This window comes from Dryobates pubescens, chromosome 17 (assembly GCF_014839835.1).
Source record: "Dryobates pubescens isolate bDryPub1 chromosome 17, bDryPub1.pri, whole genome shotgun sequence".
NCBI classification, from domain to species: domain Eukaryota; kingdom Metazoa; phylum Chordata; class Aves; order Piciformes; family Picidae; genus Dryobates; species Dryobates pubescens.
This window is the reverse complement of record NC_071628.1, coordinates 13,934,949-13,958,069: the sequence shown is the minus strand read 5'-3', so window position 1 is coordinate 13,958,069 and position 23,121 is coordinate 13,934,949. Positions and strand designations below refer to the sequence as shown.

At 41.3% G+C, this 23,121-nt stretch overlaps 1 protein-coding gene across 1 annotated transcript in view; it reads left to right on the top strand.

Moving 5' to 3' along the window:
* The window catches only part of LOC104297317 (tropomodulin-2), a 35,368-nt gene continuing 12,247 nt past the window's right edge, over nt 1-23,121 (top strand). The window contains exons 1-3 of the mRNA XM_054168989.1: nt 1-107; nt 11,727-11,935; nt 13,617-13,773. Coding sequence (XP_054024964.1) covers nt 11,810-11,935; nt 13,617-13,773 — 283 coding nt within the window. The 5' untranslated portion in view covers nt 1-107; nt 11,727-11,809. The remainder of the gene's footprint in view (nt 108-11,726; nt 11,936-13,616; nt 13,774-23,121) is intronic.

Below are 23,121 nucleotides of genomic sequence, written 5' to 3'. Positions count from 1 at the left end.
GCCGCTGCCGGCGCTGGGCTTGGGGCGCGGAGGGGCGCGCAGCCGGTGAGCAGCGCTGGGCTCGGGGCGCGGAGGCGGCTGGCAGCGAGGGTCAGCCCTACGGCAGGGTAAGGCGGCGGACCCGGGCCCGGGCTGTGGCTGTGGCTGGGCGGGCCGCCGGGGCGTCGCCCGCGGGCCCCGGTAGGGCGGCGGCTCCTCGGTGCTCCGCGCACTGCGGTGAGGTGCGGTGCGGAGCGGAGCGGGGCGGGAGGCGCGGTGGAGTGTGGCAGAGCATCCCCGATACGAGGCGCGGGCGCAGGCTAGCTCCCAGCCCATTACACCCCATCCATCATACCCCACCCATCGCATCCCACCCCGGGTGAGAGCCGCGACGAGTCGTCCTCGGCCTGTGAAAGACGGCGGGGCTCGCCCCAGTGGCCGCGGGCGGTCCGAGGCTCCGCGGCATGCGGAGCGCCTTGCCCCTCGCTGCCGCTCTCTTCGCAGTAGCGTGGCGTGCAGGGGAAGGCGCAGGTACCGTTTCCGATGTGCTCCATCCTTGATGTCAGGCGTTAAATGACAAAAATTACATGGAGCCATTTATATATGTGACGGCAAGGTATTTTTGTACATGAAGATGAGCTGGCTCTCCTTAGAGATCTCTTGCCTTTTGTACAGCAGAAAGACAGCAGGACTGATGGAGGGTGGTTTTGCTCCGCTGCCGTGGAGCAGCTCGGGATAAGCATACCAGTGACAGGTTCAGGAACAGGATATAGTAACATTTAATACCATTTCCAAGCTTTCAATGAGCAAAATGTGCCCTGGAGACCTGCACATTTGCATTAGGTATAACACGTGCCCTTTTTTGTCACCTTCCAATTGCAAAATTATTAGTGTCCCTCTGCTAATTCAAAGGATTTTGCTCTGATGGAAGCTTTGGGGGGATTTTTTTGACAGAGTAAAGATTCACAGTTGATGAATGAGAAACAAGGGGTGAAATCTGAGCATTGTGACATCAAAAATCAATAAAAACTGTGTGGATTCGTGTGATCACACTGATCTTAGGAGTAACAGGAATTTAAGAAAAAAACATTGTAACATCAGTAATGAAACAAATTCAGAAATGTGTCAGTATCAAAACAAAAATAACTGGAAGAAGTGATAATGTTTTACTACTGTGAATGATACAACATGTAGTTTAGTAGACTCGTCACTAAGTGATTGTGTATTTGTAGTAAATAGGTGAAATCTTTCAATTTCTCATATGAAAGCTTTTCTTAACTAATTATTCTCAGAAATTGTCCTTGGGTTTCCTCTGTTCTGCTCTCCCTTTCTGGAGATCAGAACATGTAATGGGAAAGAAACACCTGGGACCAACTGGCCTAATACTGCAGGCACTGCATCCTGCACAGGTTACAGTTATTAGAAAAATAAAGAACTCAGACTCAGGGGTGTGTGTAGGTGTCTCACTAAATTATACTAGTGATATTACCATCTTTTCAGCTTATTCTGCACCCTTTTAATATTCAACAGACTCTTTGCTGTGCTGCTGTATGTTATGAAGCTATTAACTGGCTTCATATACACACACACACACACACATGCACACATTTACATTTTTATAACTATGTAAAAATGAGGACAGTAATGTCAGTAATTTTAGTGACTTGGCCAACCTAAATTCCACATGTATCTTTCCTCCCATTCTTCTAGCTTGGTTGGATTTGCCTGAACTTTGGCAGTAGCCTCACTCATCTTGACAATCTAAATTGTGTTCAAAATGGTGCACTTTGCTCTCCCATTGCATAACTTTTCTTCCTTCCCCAAATTGTTATTATTTCCAGTATTTTACAACTTCTGGCAAGCAATGTTGATGCATTTCTCCTGTTATCAATCTGCTCTAGGGTTTGGATTTTTTTGTAGCATTCCTAAGTTATTGAATCTCAGAGTTGGATGTCTTCCTGCAACAGAGTATCTTTCTGACCAAGACTGTGATCACTCTGCAGGGTTTTGCATTGCAAGGCACCAGGTAGCATTTTGCACATGGTCAGTTAATTCTGGGGTGAACGCATGTGTTCTGTTTGCTGACCACAGCACACAAGTGCAGCAGTGGCTTCTGTTAAACAGTGATGTTTGGTCATCATTGTTTGGTGCCATGAGCCAGCAGTGTGTTCTTGTAGTGCAAAAGTCCAATGGTATCCTGGTCTATGCTACAAAGAATGAGCAGCAGGTCAAAGGAGGTTCTCCTCCTCTCTTTACTCTGCCCTACTGAGGCCACATCTGGAGTACTGGGTCCAGTTCTGTGCTTACCAGTTCAAGAGAAACCAGGAATTACTGGAGAGAGTCCAGTGGAAGCTATGAAGATCATGAGGCAACTGGAACATCTCTCTGACAAAGAGAGACTGAGATACTTGGAGCTATTTAGCTTGGAGAAGACTGAGAGGGGATCTTATCAATGCTTATCAATATCTAAACGCTGGGGGTCAAGAGGATGCAGCCAGTCTCTTTTCAGTGATGTCCAGTGATTGGACAAGGAGTAGTTGGCACAAACTGGAACCCAGGAAGTTCCTCCTATACTTAGGGAAAAACATGTTTCCTTTGAGGGTATTGGAGTTTAGCCAGATATGGTGATGACGGAGGTTCTTGGAATCAATACGGCTGACCAATATGATCGGGTATTGATCCTTTATTGTTCCAGTATTGCAGGCCTATGGCTCAGGCCTATGGTGAAAGCATGGCACAGTAAAGCATGGAAGGAGAGGAGACAGGACAGGCAGAAAAAGAAGTGCGTAGCAAGGAAACTGCTACAATTTATATAACCTTGGTGTGCCTTGTTGGCATGGACTCATTGGTTCCCTATGAGTGACCACACATCACACTATTGTAGATTATTGGTCCAACTATGGATGACACGTGAGGTTTGTTGATGCAGGTGCATGTTCTGTTGTCCCGAGATAACTCACTATGTTTTGAGCTACCAGCGTATTGTTTTAGTTACAGTGCTGCAGGCACAGCACTGTTTTGGCATACTGGTAGCTGGCTCTGCACTTCTGCTGAGCATGGCCTACCACCATGTCAGGCTCTTAGGCTGCTCTAAGTGAACTTGCTTTAGCAGAGAGGGTGGACTAGGTGCTCTCCCAAGGTACCTTTCCAATCTGTATCAGTCTGTGATTTTGTGCCACAGTGTCGTAGTTTGGGCTGGGTGCCCTCTGCTACAGGGGTGTTTCCTGTGTCCAGAAGTCCATCCCAGTGGGTGGACTCAGGAAGTTAGGTATTTCTACCATAATCCCTTGCACCACTATAAATTTTGCGGTGGGGTCTGGCACTTCCTCTTTCCTTCCCTCTCCAAGACTTGGTAACTGGGAGAGAGATCTCCCGGCCATGGGCCTGATTGGGCCCAAGGCCACAGGGGGATGGGCAGTCTCAGGCCTGGCCAGCTGAGACTAGCCCAGCAGAGGGAGGGGGAAGAAGGAGCCCTGGGGGTTTTGGATGCACCCTCAGGTGGGGATGGGATCTTTCTTTGTCACTGCGCTTTGGGTTTTCTGTAACATTCACTGCTTTCTATTTAAACTTTCATCACTTTTGCAATCTGTTTGTCTGAGTCATTATTTCTGCCTGTGGTGGGGAGGGGGTCTGCCCCAACCCATTACACACAGAAATATGTATACTTATTTTTAAAATCTTTCTTTATTAGGATTATCTCAAGGAACAGCTGGGTCTGTGCTGTTCTAAAACGGGGAAATATGAGAAGAGTAGTGACAAATAGGTAGCACACCATTTGCTGTCTGTTGGCCACAGAGATGGAACAAAGCTTTTGTTAATATTACCCAGTGTCCTTTTTCCTAGTGATGTTTTCAACATGTGAAAAACAAGCACTAGTGTTAGCTTTTCTGGGGCTAGTCTGATCTCTTTTTGTTGTAAAAATAAAAAGTCTGTTTCCTTCTCTTATTTATTGTTTCAGCTATCAGGATATGCATATCATGGATGATTTCTAGCTTTGGTTTAGAGCTAAAATGCAGAAAACAGAGGTAGCTTGATGCATCTGTACATTTTCAGGAGAAAAAAAAAGCACCTTAGGAAATAAGCAAAAAGAAGGGGTATTCTTAGAAGTTATCTAACAGTGATCATTCTCAAGGATCACAGTTCTGCAATAGCAATATATGTTCTTAACCCAGCTTTTTGATTCTCTCTCTACTGTGGTTTCAATGGGAGTACATTGTTCATGGAAGAAGGGACCCATAGCAAAAGGATGAGCTGTCCAACACTTGATACTTGCAAAATATTCCTTGTCTTGCTACATACTTTTGCTTTGGCCTTGGACTAAGAATTTTTTTTCCACTGACAAAACAGTGAAGTGGAGAGGCTCTCGTGTGGCTGATGGTTCTATGTAGATCTGATAGATTGATGAGAGTATCAGAACCTGACCATTGGCTTTCTGGGGATAGTCTTTTGCAAGGCTGCAGATAATCCATACCTCAATGTATGCTTTGCTTTGTATTCATGGTTGATGTGCTGATGACAAGACCTACAATCCTTTACAAAGCACAAAATCTGGGTGACTGACCTGGACAAAGATACCATCTTGTAAATGTCACAGCTATTATTGTAATGTGCACCATATAGGAACTGGTTCATCCATGTTCATCTGAGGACCATGGAGCCATAGGCTGCTGTGTCACTGAACTGGGAGCATGTACTCTCTGGGGTGGTGCTCACCAGGGGAAGTACAACCTCTTGTTCCAAGGTAAATCTGCAGCTATCTACTCCAGAATCACACCTTCAGTGTCTGCTAGCTATCAAAGAAAGGTTAAAATACCATTGGTGCCCCACAGAACATAGCGAGGTGGTTGTCTCACAGTTGCTATCAAACAGGCACTTACACTGTCACTTACAGCACTGCTCAGCACCATTACTGATAGCCTCAGTCAGTCTTGTTCCAAGGACTGTAAGTCAGCCACCACTGGTACAGCTCAGCAGCAGGGTGTTTCTGTTCATTTCAGAGCTGAGGCTTACAGATGATGAATTGGTGCTGCCATTTCATAGACAATTTTGTCTGTATAAAAAGACTCCGCTCTTCAGGATTTCTAGCCTAGCACTTCACACCTCCCTCAGCTTCAGACAGTAACTAGGCTATGTTTTTATTTTAGAAAAGCTAACTAACCTTGCATGGATTTGCAAACAATCACTCAAATTCTAAAGATGGAAGAATTATACTTCGCAGTTCCACAAAATTTCTAGTCACAGTGAGCAGAAATACGGTTGCTTGATTATTTGATAACTAAACTTTACCCCTCTGAAAGCAAAGGGAAGTCAGCAAAGGGAGGCAGATGGACAGCTCCTTCTGGTCTTTTTCATTTCCTATGCTTGACACATCACTGCAGTGTCAGAGCACCATACACAATCCCGCTAATATCTGGATCACTTAGGTTTGTTCTGTCATCCTTTTCCTGTAGGTAGGATTTATTTAAAGGTTGTTTCTTGAAAGTAAAAATCATCATATGGTCACTGTATTTTTGTAGGGGAAGTCATATTTTTTGTATGGAAACAACTGTAGTGGTTATGATCTAAAAATATGGTCATACCCAGAAACAGGTTATATGTTCATCAGGCCTTGTAAAGAAATCTACTTCTTTCCAAGAACTTGGTTTCATGTTTTGAATGGTTATGAATATATCACTAATGTTATTTTAGAAACAACTAGGAATTAGTTATATAATAACTTTATTCTGCATCTGTGCAAGCAACATTAGTGTTTCATCTTTCTGTAATCACCAGCAAAAACCTTTCATGTTGTCTGAATCAAAGGGATTACATCCCTTTATATCTTCTATAAATAATGGTACATTCATATGGATAATTTTGCAATGTACATGATAGTTATTTTCTTATAAAGGGCATGATTGAACTCCCATTAAAGTGAATTGATGTCTTGCATTTTATTTGCATAGGATTTGTCAACCCCTCAGTAAAGAAGCCAAAGGTAATGTAAATTACAGAGTGGCATAAGTATTATCAAGGTTTGGATAGGCTCATCTAATTATGGAGTGGAGTTTCTGATCACTGGATGATTATCCTGAAGGTCTAATATTAGGACAACATAATTGTTAATTATTTACCAGTTTCTGTATGGGACTAAACCAGTTGCTAGGAACAGAACATGAAATAACCCTACATTAGACCTGGAAAGAAGCAGCATTTTAAATATACAAGGATCTTTAGAGTTTGTTTGCTACAGTATGACAAAAGATGGCAAACTGGGCGGGGAATAGATGAGGTTCCATTACTTGCCCAGAGCCAGCCCAGAGCTCAGTGCCATGTGCAGCTTGACTGTGCTCCTGTGCCAGCCCCAGAGATGGACTCACAAGGGACCCACTTCTGCAAATCTTTAAACAGGTTATTTACTTTGATCCACCAAGTGCTCATGGTTTGTCCTGGATGGGAAGCGGTTCAGTGCTCCATATGTCCTGAATTCTTCAGATTTATATTTTTGGGGGGTGGAAACAGACAGAAAAGTTGGGGGATTCTAGAAGACCAAAAAGACCAAATCCTTTTCTACACATCTGTCTTCCATTTTCTACCTATGTGAGGTTCTTTCACATGTCTACTCTCTCTATCTACATTAAGAACTCTAGCCAATGCCATTTTCATCATACACACACAAAAAAATTAGATTCCTAATGCTTCACTCTATGTTCCTGTCATACTTCTGTGCTGGCCCTAATCCATCCTTCCTATTTTTTTTCTGAGATTTATGAATCTCCAAGTGCAAAACCAGAGGAAATTTTGTACTGGAAAACATGATCTCTGAGTACATATCTCCTGTACATTCAGGGTTAGAAAGTACACAGTTGGTCTTGTTTTTTAAGTAGAAAAAGAACAATAAAAGGGAAACCCTATTTAAATGTCAAATTATGGATTTTTTAAAAATTATTATTATTTTTTACATGTTGAGCTTTCAAGAGCCCAGCCTTATTTTTCATAGCAATTCCTGGACAGTAGAGTGGTCTCCTTTCTGGCATTAGATTAAGTGTATGGGTGCGAGCGCTCCTTTGCCTCGACGGTGTGGGACAGTCGCCCTCCTACTGAGCATCTGTTTGTGTTGCACAAACACTGCTCTTAATCATAATGGCCCCAATCCTATTTATTTGGTCCAGTATCAATTTAACTTGGGATTTATTCCCCCTGTTTTCTACTTTCATGTTTGGCTACTGAGACTATTTCAAGCAGGGGATGAATATTTCACATTTACAGATCAGTTTCACAACTGTTTCTCAAAACACCAGTGTTTTCAAATACCCACCGCTGTGGATATGGAGATAGTTTAAAACAGATGGTGCATCAAGATTTCCTTTCTAAATATCAGTTGCCATGAGTTGGAAAAGTGAGAACAATTTCTCAAATCTGATTGTGAAAAAAAAATCTTTCTTTTTTTTTTTTTTTTCCTTATAAAAATGCAAAGAACTCTACTGGAGTATTGCCCAGTCAGCACCCTTTTTATTGTTGGGGTTTTTTTTTACATCATAAACACACATTTTCATGCAGCTTCATTCTTAGCTTGTACACACTGGCAGAGACAGAAATTCAGAGTATTCTCATCTTTACAGGACCCCAGAGTTTCTCTAGGTTTCCAGTCTATGTTTTAGGCAGTGTAAGGATTGTAACCAACACCCAATTACAGCAAAGTATAGAGGAGTATATCACAGCAGGTGTTGACTACATAGCGCAGTAGTGATTTTATGCAGGTTGACTAATGATACCTTTTTTGTCTTTGAAAACATATTTTTAATCCTCATGTTGACAGGCACAGGTGAAAAAGCTGCCCCAAATACAGCAGAAGCATGTATTTCTTTCTTTAGAAGGAATCCAAGAGAAAAATATAGCAATGGAGCCTTTCAAGTTCACTTAGAAAAATTTGAGCCCCACAAAGATTTAAGAGTAGCATGTGGTTAGTAGAAATGCTGTTTCCTACAGTTCTGCACTGAATCAGCACTCATGTCACCTGTTGGGCTTTTAACAGCACACTTTGCTATTTAACTGTGGGCATTGGACCCCTTGGTAAACTGTCATGCCCTGTATTAAACTAAATGGAAAACAACAAATGGGATTTGTGTTCCTCCATTCCTTACTTGCCTTGCTCACTCTTCCCAGTAAGTTGGAAGGGAAACTCCATTGTCTTACCCATTGTCTCTCATTCTGCTTCCCTCAGTGTCCCTAATGCAGTGTAACACTCAGCAGCACAAGGCCTCTGCAATTAGATTGAACACCTCCTTTCTGCTGTGTGATAACTGATCTGCTTTTGTACCCTCAGAGCGACAGTAGCTAGGACCTGTTGGTTAGTTAGGACTGTTTTTATAACTGATTAAAGTTTTCATATGGTAATCATAACAAAGCAAACCCAGTGGATACAGTCTGCAAAAAGTAAAGAGTGTGCCCACTCAGACAAGTCAAACCACAAGAAGCAGCAGCACTGACAGTATATGGCCTTGTTTACATACACAAAATTAACAGTGCAAAATCCAATTAGGAAGGTGGAGATCGTAATCATCACATTAGACAGCAGTTTCCAGAGTATGCAAACTCAAGACTTGAACATTTCCTTCCCAGACTGAATGACACCGAATTGTTACGTTAGGCTTATCTCGTTCCCCTGGTTTCCAATAATGTGATTGTGGTGAAAGGTCAATAGAGAGCATAAAGCTGGGACATGAATGACAGGCATTTTGGTGGAGCTTTCAGTAGCCTGTACAGCAGGGTGCAAGCTCCAGAAAAACTTCACTACTTACAGGGACTGCAGGCAAAGAAATTCCTAAGTGGTGTCTTCTGCTTCCTTCACAGAAGAGCATGATTCAGTTGTGAAAGTGAAAATAGCAAAGGAACAAGGGAATTTCTGTTGCAAATGTATACATGCAAGAAGAGCATGATTTCAAGCTTCACCATGCACCACTAGCCTTATAAGGGTTATTCAATGTACTGCTTCACATCATGAGGCAAGTTAGATCTTTAGTATCAGGGTTTATATTTCTCTTTGGGTGTCTGGACAGTACATGGTCAAAGCCCTTCTCATCCCAATAATGAGAGGAAACAGTTACATTACTGAAAAGTGTCTCCTGGCATGTCCTTCCTTCATGGCAAAGCACTTCAGTAATGCACAGAGAAATCAGAAGTGTCTGGTATACTTGGGTTGTAATCTGCAGTACCAATTACCCATTGTCACCTCGATTGAACTGTGCAAACCTTTTCATAGAAGCCATTGTATATATGGTCTTGCTGACAAGAGTAAAACAACTCTTAGCTGTGTTCCCTGATGGGAGTCATGCAGTGCCATACAACCAAGGGAGATGTACTGGCACCAGGCGTCCTGCACAACAGAAGTGCTGAACCTCAGCCATGGTATTCTTACTGGTTACTTTAACCTAACCTTGGGATTACATTTCTGTCTTTTCCAGGTTTATAATGAAAGTCTGGTAAAATAGCTGTTAAATAGTTTTTAAAAGCTCTAATCCTCTCAAATACACTTTTCAATCCAATTAATGACTGCTAGCTGAAATGTTACATTTTTAATGAGTTTATCCAAAGAAACTTAGAGAAGGCATCTGATAGCATGAAAAACATGAATAGCATTCAAAGCATAGAGTACAGCAGTACTAAAGCTGAATTTGTTTTTATAGTTCAAACAAGCATACATCTAAATAACATGCTTTGATCATGTAAGAAACATTTTTGGTAACAAATTGTATCAGCTAAACACATGCAGAACTTATGTTTTCTTTCAGCACCAAGTACACAAAAACATTTGCTTGTTTGGGCTTTTTTTTTTCCCCCACAACATTTGATGGTATATAATGACTTTTCACAACTACTGTAACTTTGTGAACCATAAGATGGTGAGTAACTTCCTAAGAGAAACTCTTCATTTAAAGGAAGTTATCCTGCCTTCAAGTATTCACAGAATGCCTGATTTTTTCAAATTTGTAATTGTAGTAATTGTTCTCTTCCCAGTATCACAGTATCACAGTATCACTAAGGTTGGAAGAGACCTCGAGGATCATTGAGTCCAACCTGCCACCACAGACCGCATGACTAGACCATGGCACCAAGTGCCACGTCCAATCCCCTCTTGAACACCTCCAGGGACGGTGACTCCACCACCTCCCTGGGCAGCCCATTCCAATGATGAATGACTCTCCATGAAGAACTTTCTCCTCACCTCAAGTCTAAACCTCCCCTGGCGCAGCTTGAGACTGTGTCCTCTTGTTCTGGTGCTGGTTGCTAGAGAGAAGAGACCAACCCCTTCCTGGCTACAACCACCTTTCAGGTAGTTGTAGAGGGCAATGAGGTCACCCCTGAGCCTCCTCTTCTCCAGGCTAAACAATCCCAGCTCCCTCAGCCTCTCCTCATAGGGCTTGTGCTCAAGGCCTCTCCCCAGCCTCGTTGCCCTTCTCTGGACATGTTCAAGTGTCTCGATGTCCTTCCTAAACTGAGGGACCCAGAACTGGACACAGTACTCAAGGTGTGGCCTAACCAATGCAGAGTCCAGGGGCACAATGGTTTCCCTGCTCCTGCTGGCCACACTATTCCTAATGCAGGCCAGGATGCCATTGGCCTTCTTGGCCACCTGGGCACACTGCTGGCTCCCTTTCCATATTTTGCTGATTCCAAGTATTTTCTGATAAATAGAAGAATGAGATACATTTTAATACTTAGTACTTTAATAACGAATCTCTGTGTAAGTGCATCATTTTCATTTTCGTTTTGAATAAAAGAAACATTGAGCTTCCAGCTGCAAAACCTGCATGGATTTTGTTAGCGTATGACAGCTAAAGACCTGGCCAAAGGCAATCAGAGTTTGGGTAGCTACATAAGCCAGATGCAGAGGCCAGTTGGCTGGTTTCCCTATCAAACATAACTTCAGATTTTGTGAATGCAAAAACTGAGCTGTAAAACTGCGTGACTAGCTGTGTAATTTGAAGAGCACTTGTGCTGGTGTAGGGAACTGGGCAGAACTGGAAGTCTCCAGCTAATGCTGTTTCTGAGCATAGATTAATTCACTTTCACTCCATCCATTTACAGGCAGATTCTAGCTCTAGAATTGGTTCTGGATGGGAAAAAAAAAAAGACAGAGTACTTTGTCATTTGACAAATTATATGACAGTTACTATTGTGGCCATGCAAGTGACACTTTCTTCTTACTGATCAATTGGGGTCATCTTACATTTTGAAATGAGACTACCAACCAGCATAATTTAAAGCTGCTTAGGTAACCAGAATATACCAAAAAGCCAGCCGAGAAGATGTGGGTAAGCTTTCAGCGATCAGTAAAGCTGAGATAGAATAGAATACCTCAAGGCAAAACATTTTGCTTCTTGTTTGTTAGCAATGGACTGTTTTCTCTGACTCTTTGGCCTTTAGCCAAAAGAACAAGCAGATGCTGCTGTTTCTAAGCAAATTACATAAACCAGATTCACCTCTATGGAAAAGGATAAGTTCTCAATGTTTTTTTCTTATCTATGTCTCAAGGCTTCTCTTTGCTGCTGCACCCACGAGGTCTTCAAGTGTTCTGTACCTCTCCTTGCTGTTCCTTGGCTACTGCTGCACAGGCCGCCCCAACACTTTCCACACCCACTCTGCTGAGCCAGGACATATTGCTGCTTTGTTTTCATTAATCAAGTGTAAATGTGACTCTCAGCATATGGGTTTTTCAGGACTGTATCAGATAAATGGAAATACTCATAACGCTTTACTGTTTACAGTGATTGAAGCCACAAGGAGCTTAGTACTCCTGGATGGTTGAAACTTTGAGGAGCAGCATCAGTGAAGCAGTGCAGCAGAAGCCATGTCTCTGCCCTTTCGAAAAGAGCTGGAGAAATACAAGAATATCAATGAAGATGAAATACTCAGCAAACTCTCAGAGGATGAACTGAAACAGCTAGAGCATGTTCTTGATGACCTTGATCCTGAGGTTAGTGACGGGGGCCAGGAAAATCATCATTTAAAAGCTGCCTAATAGAAATGCCAGCACCGCGGCATTTTATATTTGCATTCTGTTACAGCATGTCCTGGAGTATGAGCAGCTTGGCTAGGGACAGTTTGGTTGTATGCCTGCTGTGAGGTGCTGCTTGCTTTTGTGCCAGTCAGTGTGCCCTTTCTCTATCCCTTCTCTAGTTAGATATGAGCTTGTCTGCAGCTAAGTCTTTAATGATGTTTGCACACTGCAGCACAAAGAGAAACTTTATGGCTGCTATTTCTGAGCACAGTGATAAACAGGTGTGCTAGTGAAGATCAGATCTTTTGAACTTCTGAAATCTATTGACTTTGTCATTCAGCATGTATTTTTAGCTGAAGAGAATATATTTAGGCATGATAAAGAAAATAAGATTCAGCTACACAAGTGTCATTCTCTAGCAGGCAAGGTAATTTGGGTATTTGAAGACACTTTCACAAAGAATCTAAAGATCTCTGGCCTGTGAAGTACTTGGTCCTAAATAACAAGGTTACAGTCACCAGTGTGCTGGATGATTATACCTAGTCCCAGACCTTTCAAACTGATGTAGGAGTTTAAAAGCTGGCAAATAAATTAGCAGGTAAAATCTGTTCACTCTGGACACAAAATACATTTGAAAAAAAAACACAATGGTTTCATAGCTTCTGGTTTTATAGCACAAATTTACCTGGAAATTAAGGGTGGCCTTTACTGTTCTCTCCCTCCATGTTGCCACTCCCCTCCACTACTGCCACTCCTACCGTGCATTTTCTGGTGTTTTCAAGTATCCAGAACACAAAAACCCAACACCCTGTAAACTATACAAAACATGCTATGGTGCTTTTGTAGTCAGGCTACACGTGCACTCCGGGCATGTTTTGGTGACTTGAATTTGCTGGATGTGCTCCAAACTCACTGGAATTTGCCGTGGATGTGATTTACTGTGTGTGGTCTGGCCAGTGATGAAGTGTTTCTGCAGTACTCTGGGGCATCTTCAACATGTTGGTTTTACTGCACATGAACTGCAAAGTCTGTGTACCTGTATTCCTTTCTGAGATTTCCTGGACTGAAACATGCCTTATGCATCTTCCTATATTGCGGGATACAGAAGCAATCAGATGGTCACACAGCTACATGTTTAACATGAGGCTGCATCTGCCTGCTTCCTTCATGCCCTAAATAGCTGAAGTCCTCACAGTTCACTAATTACTTTCTGTGCATGCCATTCATTTCTGAGTCCAAGAGACATCTGCATTAGAATGAAAGGAATTTCTGAAAAAAATTAAAAGACAGGGACAAAAAAGGGGAGGAAACAGAATAAATAAAGAGAAGAAAATGCATAGAAAAGTTACAGTGGTCTGTTTACCTGGACTGCAAACTCTGGTTATAATATACATAACACAGTTCTTTGGTGCTATGATGCTAAATATGGTTAATAAAAATATTAATAGGTTGTATAGTCAAGAAGCGTGAAAGAGATACTGCTGTTAATGGTTACATTTAGGTAATGTGTGTTGTTGCTTTCACTAAAGAGCATTAGGTGAAGTAACATGCAGAGAATGGGTTCATTTTAAAAAAAACCACATCAAAACTGAAATGAAATGTGGAACACTATGTGAACTTTCCTCATCTCCTTTACATGCCTCCCTTTCTCTCACAGAACGCCTTGCTGCCGGCAGGATTTCGGCAAAAGGACCAGACCACTAAACCAGCCACGGGGCCTTTTGACAGAGAACGCCTGCTCTCCTACTTGGAGAAGCAAGCACTTGAGCACAAGGACAGAGAAGACTTTGTACCATTTACAGGAGAAAAGAAAGGTACTCTCTGTCTTCATGTTGGTGTTGAGTAAGGAACTGCCTGGTCACAGGCATCCACTGCTGCCTGGCCATTTTGTGGAACATGCTGGGACAAAAGAGTTGGAAGCTGTCACTGTGCAGGGTGAAGCTCAGGAGTCAGATCTAAAGCTGCTGTAGTGGCAGATAAGTGGTGGTTCTATCTGCCTTGCAACTCTGGAGTTAGTAGTGGCAGGTTTGATCAGGCCTCTTGGTGGGTATTGGAACACACAAACACCAGTCCAGCAAAGGGCTCAATCAGCAGCTCCCAGATCAGCAAATGCCTCTCTTTGCAGTCAAGGATGGACAGAGGTGACCTTGCTAACCTCACTGCAACTGTTCCCATGTTAAGTATGAGGTCCATGCAAGGGTACTGTAGTGGGGGAGGTGTTCAGGAGGAAACATATAAATGCTTTTCTGAGTAAGTATTGCCTACAATTGCTGTAAGTAATAACTCAGGGAATACACTTACAAAAAGTAAGTATTTTTCCACTTGTTTACTAGCACATCTGGTAATGTTATTCATGCAGACAGTTCCTCTGCTTCCCCTTGTCCTACAGCTACAGGAAAAAAAAGGGAAAAACAGGAAAACCTAATTCTAATCATTCAGACATTGGTAGGATAACCTTAGGGCAGGAAAAGTCATATTTTTAAACAAACAATTTTCCTTTGGCACCATTATCTCCTTTTCCTCAGTTACATACAGTGGATAGAAATGTCTACCTCAGGCTACCCCTTCATTCAAGAAGGAACTTATATTGTCTGGGTTCATTTCTGGCCATCTAATGAATTTACCATCATCTCAATGGGGCCTGTTTAAGGGAAAGTAGATATTTCAAGAAAGACAGAGGTATAATTTCTTGCTTTATGTATAATTAAAAAAGATATAAAATGTTATTTGCAGGCCAAGAGTTGTTACTATTACTGCATTGTGTTCTCAATCTTGGAAACAAAGGTTTTAGCCATTTCAGCTAGATCTGATTGATGTGTTATTTTATCATGCAGCATATTCTTTACCTACTTTTTGCCCTGTCTTAACTTGTGCTTGCTGCTATGCACAGGTTTGATTTTGAGCCTGCTGAAATGCAGTGGCACCACAGTGAGCTTCCTGGTATCAGGAGTGCTCAAGCACATACTGTACAGAAAGGAAAATGGTTTATTGTCATATGGATTTATAGTTTCCAGTCTCCTACACACCACTGTGTTAAAGCAGTACAAGTTACCAGGTCTCTGCATATTTATACCAACACCTTCAGTCTGGTCTCACCTTACTGATATCTACTGAATTCGGGTGAAGACTTTGCATTTTGCACTCCAGTCATGTCTGAGATCTCCAAATATGCCTGAAACATAAGTACACAAAAAAACAGTGACATGTGGACTCACAGACACCCATAGGACTGCCACTTGATCTGTACAAAACTAATCCCTGTATTGTTACTGGCAGTGGTACTGCATGCACTGGCCTGTTTATTCTGTTTCAGTTTTCATTTGATGAGGCTAAAGCAGTATTACTCCTGTTTGCTTCCAGATGCTCTTAAAGTGGTTATTAGTGCTGCTGATTAATTCCTGGTACCTATGGTACAACAATACCAGTGCTTTACAAACACTAATATCCACCCATATCTCTTTTCCCTCAGAACAGACTGAATTCAGCCATACTAGTAAAGCTATTCTTGTTTTGGCTTTGACTCACATTTAGTTGAAATGACAGTTTTAAGCATTATCACCATTAGGGTGTTATGACAGCATTTTAGGCTAAAGGAATGATTCCCTTAATTTTTCCTGTTCCTTGTGCAACTTCAATTCCTGACCAAATCCTCAGTGTCTGCTTTAGTGCATTGAATCAAATGAAAACAATCACATGCTGTGATTTCTGCAGTCATTAATCTAAACTTAAAGAATCTTCCTAAGTTTTCATTGAAGTCAAAGGCCAAATGCCATGAAAAGACTTGTTTCCTTATTAGAAATAACATAATTAATCTGAGATCTGATGAGGTGTGGTACCTTGACAGCTGAAAACTAGATGAAGAGCACAGTGTCATTTTTGTGCTGCTTTAAGGGAACTGGCTCTGAGGAAGAATCTCTTTATTTTGAACTTGGTATATCCCAAGCCAAGGACTCGAGTATCTCTCCTGCTTGTCCCCATATAGCTTGGCAGGAAGTGTCCTCCAGAAAGACCACCAGAGCACTGGGCTCTGCTGCCTGCTTTTCTTGTTCTCCTTTCACCTTGCTCTGAACTTGAAAGATTTCAGGCAGAATCTGAGCCTTTTGAAAACATATGACTGAAATCTCCATCTGCCAAATGTACTGAAATCTTCTCATGACTTGTACAGCAATCCTGCTAATTGGGTGAATCTGGTGAAACATGATGAATGTTGCACAAAGGCCACACGTGGCTGGCTCTTAGAATCCATGCTTGGAACTGCAGTACTACTTATTTTGACACTCTCAGTTGAAAAAATGATAACAGAATGAATGTGATAAAATACTAATCACTTGATTTGTATTTATAAGAGTATATTTTCTGTGCAAGGAAATAAAGCAATGCTGCAAAGACATTTCCAAGATAGGATACCACTAATTAGAGAATAATTAGTATTCTTCCTATGCTTAGTAATTAGTTCAGGACAAGTAATTTACATTTATAAAATGCATCCTCAAAAGAAATGAAAGAAGGATATCTCTTGAGGAAAAGCTTATTCCTCTCCCTCTGCATGTTCCTGGTCTCCAAGATGCAGTTACAGATTGGGAAATATTTATATGATTATATTGTATAGCTATCTGTTAAATTCTTTCTTTCCGTTGTATCAGTACCAGAATGTAGCCATACTGTAAATAGCCCCAAACTGATTTTACATTAATTCTGCCACTTAAAAAATAAGCTCTGGGGCAGCTCTAAAATGCACCCAGTTGTGTATAATTAGAAATGGGAGGTGTTGATACTGTTGTACCATTTCGTGCAAGTTACCTCCTGAGAATATTTATTTGCCAGTGGGATTAGAACATGTCCAGCACTGTTTAAGCTCTTCTTGATGTTTTGTACTTTGATGCTTGTCTGCCACTGGGAAAGCATTTTTTTGGTTATTTTTAAATTTAGGAAGTGGGATGCTTCTACCAATTGTTAAGTGACATTTCTACTAGTTTCTATATTTATCAGGCAAAGCTGATGCTGACTTGAAAATTCAGCTGAAAAGAAAGAGGCATTTAAAATAGCTTCCTTCCAGAAGACTCTGTGATACACCAGGGGTTTTTTAAATCTAGTCTCTACCTCCTTTTTTTTCTTTATTTCTCATTAATGTTTTATTAGGCAGTTCTTGATCAAAACCAATACCAAGCAGCTGCTGAAGGACAAAATTCAGTTGCCTGTGTTGGTCTCTATGCTGAACACAACCATAAGGTTTTGATTGTATTAGAAAGCAGCCAAAACAAATTCCAGAGCTGACAGGGGTATTCTGAGTGGTTAAAACACAGGAAGTGTTAAATATGAGCTCAAGGTGGGGGGCTCATCATGCAGGGAATTCCCTTGGTTTTGATTCTAATTGTGGTTTCAAGAGGTTGGAAATGTGTAGCAAAACCCAGCAGATGTATGGCAGGCATTAGGTTCTGGCCCTCTGCTATATTTCAGCTTGGTGACGTACTACATTAATTACTGTACAACAAGAAGGTTTTCAGCCTGTATGGGATAGCTCTCAAACATCAATGAAAACCCAAATTTTGTATTGAACCAGGGCTAGGACTATCCAGGCTGATGGGCACACACCTCAACTGGCCACCATGCCATTTTTTCAGAACACTGTACCCCACATCCTTCCTAACACAAGTCAGGGGAGGGTACTTCATTTGAATGTCCTCATGGTAAGTGTTTAGTCCCACTGTGGTATGCATCAGTACAAGTTAGGGGCTGACCTGCTGGAAAGGAGTTTCATGGGGAAGAACCTGGGAGTTCTGGTAGACAAGATAACCATGAGCCAGCAGTTTGCTATTGTGGCCAAGAATGCTAGTGATATCTTGGGGTACATTAAATGTGACCAACAGGTAAAAGGAAGTTCTCCTCCCCCTCTAATCTGCCCTAATGAGGTCACATCTGGAGTACTGGGTCCATTTCTGGGCTCACCAGTTCAAGAGAGGTAGGGAAGTACTGGAGAGGGTCCAACAGAGGCTATGAAGTAGGAATTAAAGAGACATAGCAGTGCTGCAGTGCAAGCACAAAATACTAAAGAGCCATGTCAGTGCTGCATGTTTTCTCCTACTGTACATCATACATCTCATACCAGTGAAGACCTGTGTTGCTGTAATACAGACATAAGCTATCAGCAACATTCCTCCTTCTGCTTTGGTGCAGTGGTTCTCTTAATGACATGATACTAATGAAACATAATTGAAAGAAGTTCTGTTGTTGTGAAATATCATTAGATATGAAAAGTTTGCTATGCCATTTTTGATTGCTGTAAGGATTGCTGTTTCAACCCTTCATCCCCATCCCAATTTCCTACAAGGTCTTCTGCTTCTTGCCAAACCATTTAATTTTGGATCCAATCCAGTTCTTGTCAAAGTAATGGAAAAACTCCAGTGGATTGGGCTGTTATTATTTGTGGCCGGAAAGAGAAGGGGAACACACTTGTATGTGATTAAACAGTAATATTTTTAGCCAACTGATAAAATGGAAAAGGAAGAAAGTAAAGATAATTAAACCAGAGAACTTTTGGCTAACCCCTGTTTTCAGTTTCTCTGGCAGAGACCATCTATCTTGCATGCTGTGCTGTGCCCAGCAGAGTATCAATACACAGCACCAGTAATAATGACAGCCATTTTCAGAAGGTCGAAGTAGTAGAGTAGATGCTAATGAGTTCCAATTCCAGTTTCTCTGACAGACTCCATATAAAAAAATAGTTTGGAGTCAGTTTAGAGGCATGGTATCCTTCATGGAATGACAAAGGCAGTCTTTTCACCCCCAGCACTGAAATGGTCTGTTTAAAGTTTTGATACTTTCTTCCTCTTCTTTAAGACTTGAATGTAGAACTGATGTTTGTCTCTTAAAGCACTGAAAGTGCTGCAGTTGCTGACAGTAATGCCCCTAGCCAGTGCCTTTCACTGAAGACCCTGCTTTAGTTGCTCATGACTTTGCCAAACTCAGAGAGTTCACAATGAAATTTCCCATGCTGAGATTCTGCCTCAGGCTGAATTTTTGGAAAGTGTCAGCAAAAAGGACGTAGCTGTTTCCAAGAACGAGATTAGGAGAAAACATATTGTTTTAGCCATCTAAAGTAAATTTTTCCAGCTGTTCTTTTATGAGCTGCAGTGCCTCCATGCTTTGAAGAGGGGACTTGAAATGCATGCCCTTTGCCATCCCCAGGGATATACACTTGAATTTGGCATCTTCAAAATATTGTACTTTCTTGTACCTCCAGTTTGTTACAGTGCTCTCCAAATAATCCCCCTGCAGAGAGTCTTAGTCATGTCCTCAGAGCTTCTGCCTGCATGTGCAGACAGTAGAGTAGTGCCTGGAGAGATCTGGCACGGGCTGCAGAGGATGCTCTTTGAAACTGCACGTGTGAGAGGCCACTGTCACATCAGAACTAAGGGTAGGGAGGCTCTCTCTTGCTCTGATAGTTCTCTGCTCACTTTGTAAAGGCAGTCTAAAGGCAGAAAAAAGCTAGCGAAGAGGCTCATGCAGAGACATGGAGAAATTAGGTTTTGAGCCACTGTGCAGGATCAAGGAATAGATGTGGCAGTTCTGGGCAAAGGACCTGCAGAAGAGAGCAGTGGTAAAGAGAGGGCAGAGGGAAAAGAGGTGGTGTTAAGGGTCAGGATTCAAAGATGCGCAAAACCAGGAGTCAAGGGATGGGAGAGGTACGGGGGGCAAAGAGGAAAGGAACAGAAGAGAAGGATATATGGGAGAAAAGAAGAGAGGAACACTACTAGTGTGGTGTCTAGCCCTGGCCAAATTTTAAGGTTCTTTGATGTCCGTGGGAATCTGAAGCCTATTGGCACAGCTTTACTCTCTTCCTCATCTGCTGCCATTCTACATCAGACATAAGACCTTTCTGCTGTGTTGGCAAGTTAATCCAGATGGTAATCCAGAGGACTGCTGTAGGACTACAGGGATCCTAACTGTTGTGATAATCCATGTAAGGGTCTGATGAAATTCTGGGCTTCTTTCTGTTTTAAAGACCATATGCTGTCTTTTTTTAAAAAAAAAATTGTCTGAGAAAGAAGAAATTTTCAGAAGAATTCTTTAAAGGATATCACTAAGGTGGTGGAATCACAGTGCAGTGATTAAAGTCAGAGCTGCTGGTGCAGTTTAATTTCACTCTTTGTGTATATGCACAATAGATTTAGTAACTTTGGAAGGTCTAACTTTGCAACCTTCCCATTCCATCACTGTAATTTTTAAGACACAGAATACACAGACACTAATCCAAGAGCAACAGTACAGCAGCAATTACAATACCGCAGGTTTAGTTACTGCTAGCTTTCAGCTTCACACTTAGTAGAACTTGGCACATTTCCTCCTTCTCAGTACACATTTATTCTTGTTAAGAACTAATTTAGCTCTGTTTTCATGAAATATTTGTAGGGAGGAGTTTAACTAAGCCTGAAAAGAAAAGAATAGTGCAAAATGGAAAAAGTGAATCAGGTGCCTGTGATTTATGCAAGGCAGATTTCCAAGATTATTGAGTTTCACTTCTAAGGTCAGTGTCGCATTTTGTAGTTGAGAATAAACAGGCACTCACTGGAGTCAGTTACTCACTGAAAAGTAAGAAGTAATAAGTGTAACCAGATAGTTTCTTGAAAGTACAATCATCTGAACTACAGTGTATAGGAAAAGAAAGCACATTATCATTTTATAGTTATAGCCAAAAATGCATTTGTATCATGGAATAAAGAGACTAACCTTAATAAAACTGAGGTAAAATCAAAGGACATTTTTACAGCTAAGATAAATAGATTTATTTCCCATTGCTCTCTGCTTTATTGAGTTTTTGGCTTGTAAAAGGTGGGAATAAGTACCAAGAACTTATACCAAATAAAAGTGGTAGCAATTTACATTTATTCACAAGAGCCTAATGACATAAGGAAGGCACAGAGAAGACATACCAGAAGTGATGTTCCAAATGGTGTGAACTATGAATGCAGGTGAAATCTTCCAAATGTTTTTTAGATGGGGTACACAAGTAAAACCCTGCCAATTATCTATTCAAATTCCTTTATCTTTCTTCCCTTATATAACAATAAACAAACAGACTTCAGTAAAATACACTTGAGGTAATTGCCTGCTCAATTAATACGTAGGTGTGCTTATGTGGTTGCGTAGTTGTAAGGAGATGAAGTTAGGGATACATCTCATTTCCTTGTTTGACATTGCTTTAATGGGGGCATGTGCATAATGCAGGAAATCAGACCTTGCTGAAGCTAAGTGGCAGAAAGATGTGTGTGGTCTCATGACTGTACCCAGTGTATTCCTTTTTCTTTTTTCTTAGATTTTGATTTCCTTTTATCTCACTCCACATTTCTGTGTATCTCTGTAGTCCCTTTTACTGGTTCTGTCTGGTTTTCAATGGATTTTTCTCTCTAAGCCTCTTTTGTGTAAAGCACAAACCGTATCATATTTCAATTTGAATAGAAGTTTTGAGGCGAGTGAAAAGGAATGGGTTTGCTGTTAGACTGAGCTGGGACAAATCTCCAGTCACTGTGCTCATAGTGAGAAAGTCCCTAGGTTATAATGAGCTGCCTCCATCCTCATCCAGGTCACCCCAGGCACTTATCCCAGTTTGACAGAAAGAAGGGGACAATTGCATTGATCTACACTTAAAATTTCCTGGTGAATAAAAGCACTTTGGATTCCTGACACTTAGAGTTTCTATGCATGTGTAAAAATAATTTAATGTTTTAATGTGTACACTTTTTTTTTTTTTAATGGAATTGGATTTTGTTTTGCAGTTAAATACAAGAATATTAAACTTTTTTTTTGCATGTAAATGCAGTTACCTTTGTGTTGTTAACACAGATGCAGCTCAAGTGTGATATGTATAAACATAACTCCTGTCGCTGTGTTTTTCATTGGTAGAAAGATAAACTATTAAGACTTAGCACAGAACTTTAGCATATTCTGGAGGCAAAATGCAACAGAGCCAACATTAATAACACCACATGGGACTTTATAATAAAGTGCTTTCTAAAATACAGGGGGGATATAAAGAGCACAAAGAGCAGCAGCCTCTCTTCATAAATCTCACTTTAAAATAATAAAATGCCACAACTCTTCCAAGGCTTCTTAAAGAATAAATTTTGGGTTTAAATAAATAATAACGCTGGACCATTGAACCAAGCAAGCCACAATCCATATTTCATTTTGTCAGTGAATTCCATCATGGCACCGCATAATGAATTTACGATGTACCAATGTGGGACTAGGAGGGACCTCATGAATTCTTAAACTTTGGCCTTAGAATAATGAAGGAAAACTGGTTGACAGCAATCTGTAAACACAGGCATGGTTTTACTGCTGGTGGACAGAGAATGAATTTCTAATACTGTGCTAAATGCATAAGCTTTTCTAACTTCTATCTGTTCTGCCGCTCTTCACAGTGGGGTAACGCAAAAGACAGTTCTTATCTAGATAGCAGGGAAAAGAGTATTTTAAAACCACCACTGGAAGCCAGCAAGGCTCACATATATTAAAGATATATATTACCATCTTTGACATGACCTTGCCCCTTTAAATATTTCATGTAACCAGTAATAGACTTTTTCTGAAACGTTTGCCAAGAATGCTTTAAATGAAACTATCACTGGGAGTCATATACACAGTTAAAAGGATTTGGGCTGCCGTCCAAGAATTACGTACGCCTGAAACAAATGCTTAAAAACTGTATTCCTGCATATGTGAACTGCACAGAGAAAGTATGGGCCTCTACTGGTTTCCATTACCCCTGGATTTCTTGTTACACAAAATACTTGGTCTACCCACATCCAACATCCATACAGAGGGACCAGCTATGTTACCTATCATGTCTGGTTTACCCCAGACTCAAGGTCCTGTGTGCCCTTCCAATCTTAGGTGTGAAAGCAGAGACTGCAATCAGTATTTGTTCATGGTGCGGCTAGGGTTTGTGTCTGTGCAGAATGTATTGTCTGATGGAGTTGTTTCATGCAAGCTATGGCTCTGTGGACATTAGCACTTAGGGGTGAGTATTATTACTCAGGTATGTGTCAAGATCTCCAATCGCAAGTATTACTTGAAACTCAGGAGGAACCACCAGTGACCTGAAAAGAAAATATTTCATGGACAGTACTTCTCACTGTTGATTGTTTACTCAGGTATTCTGA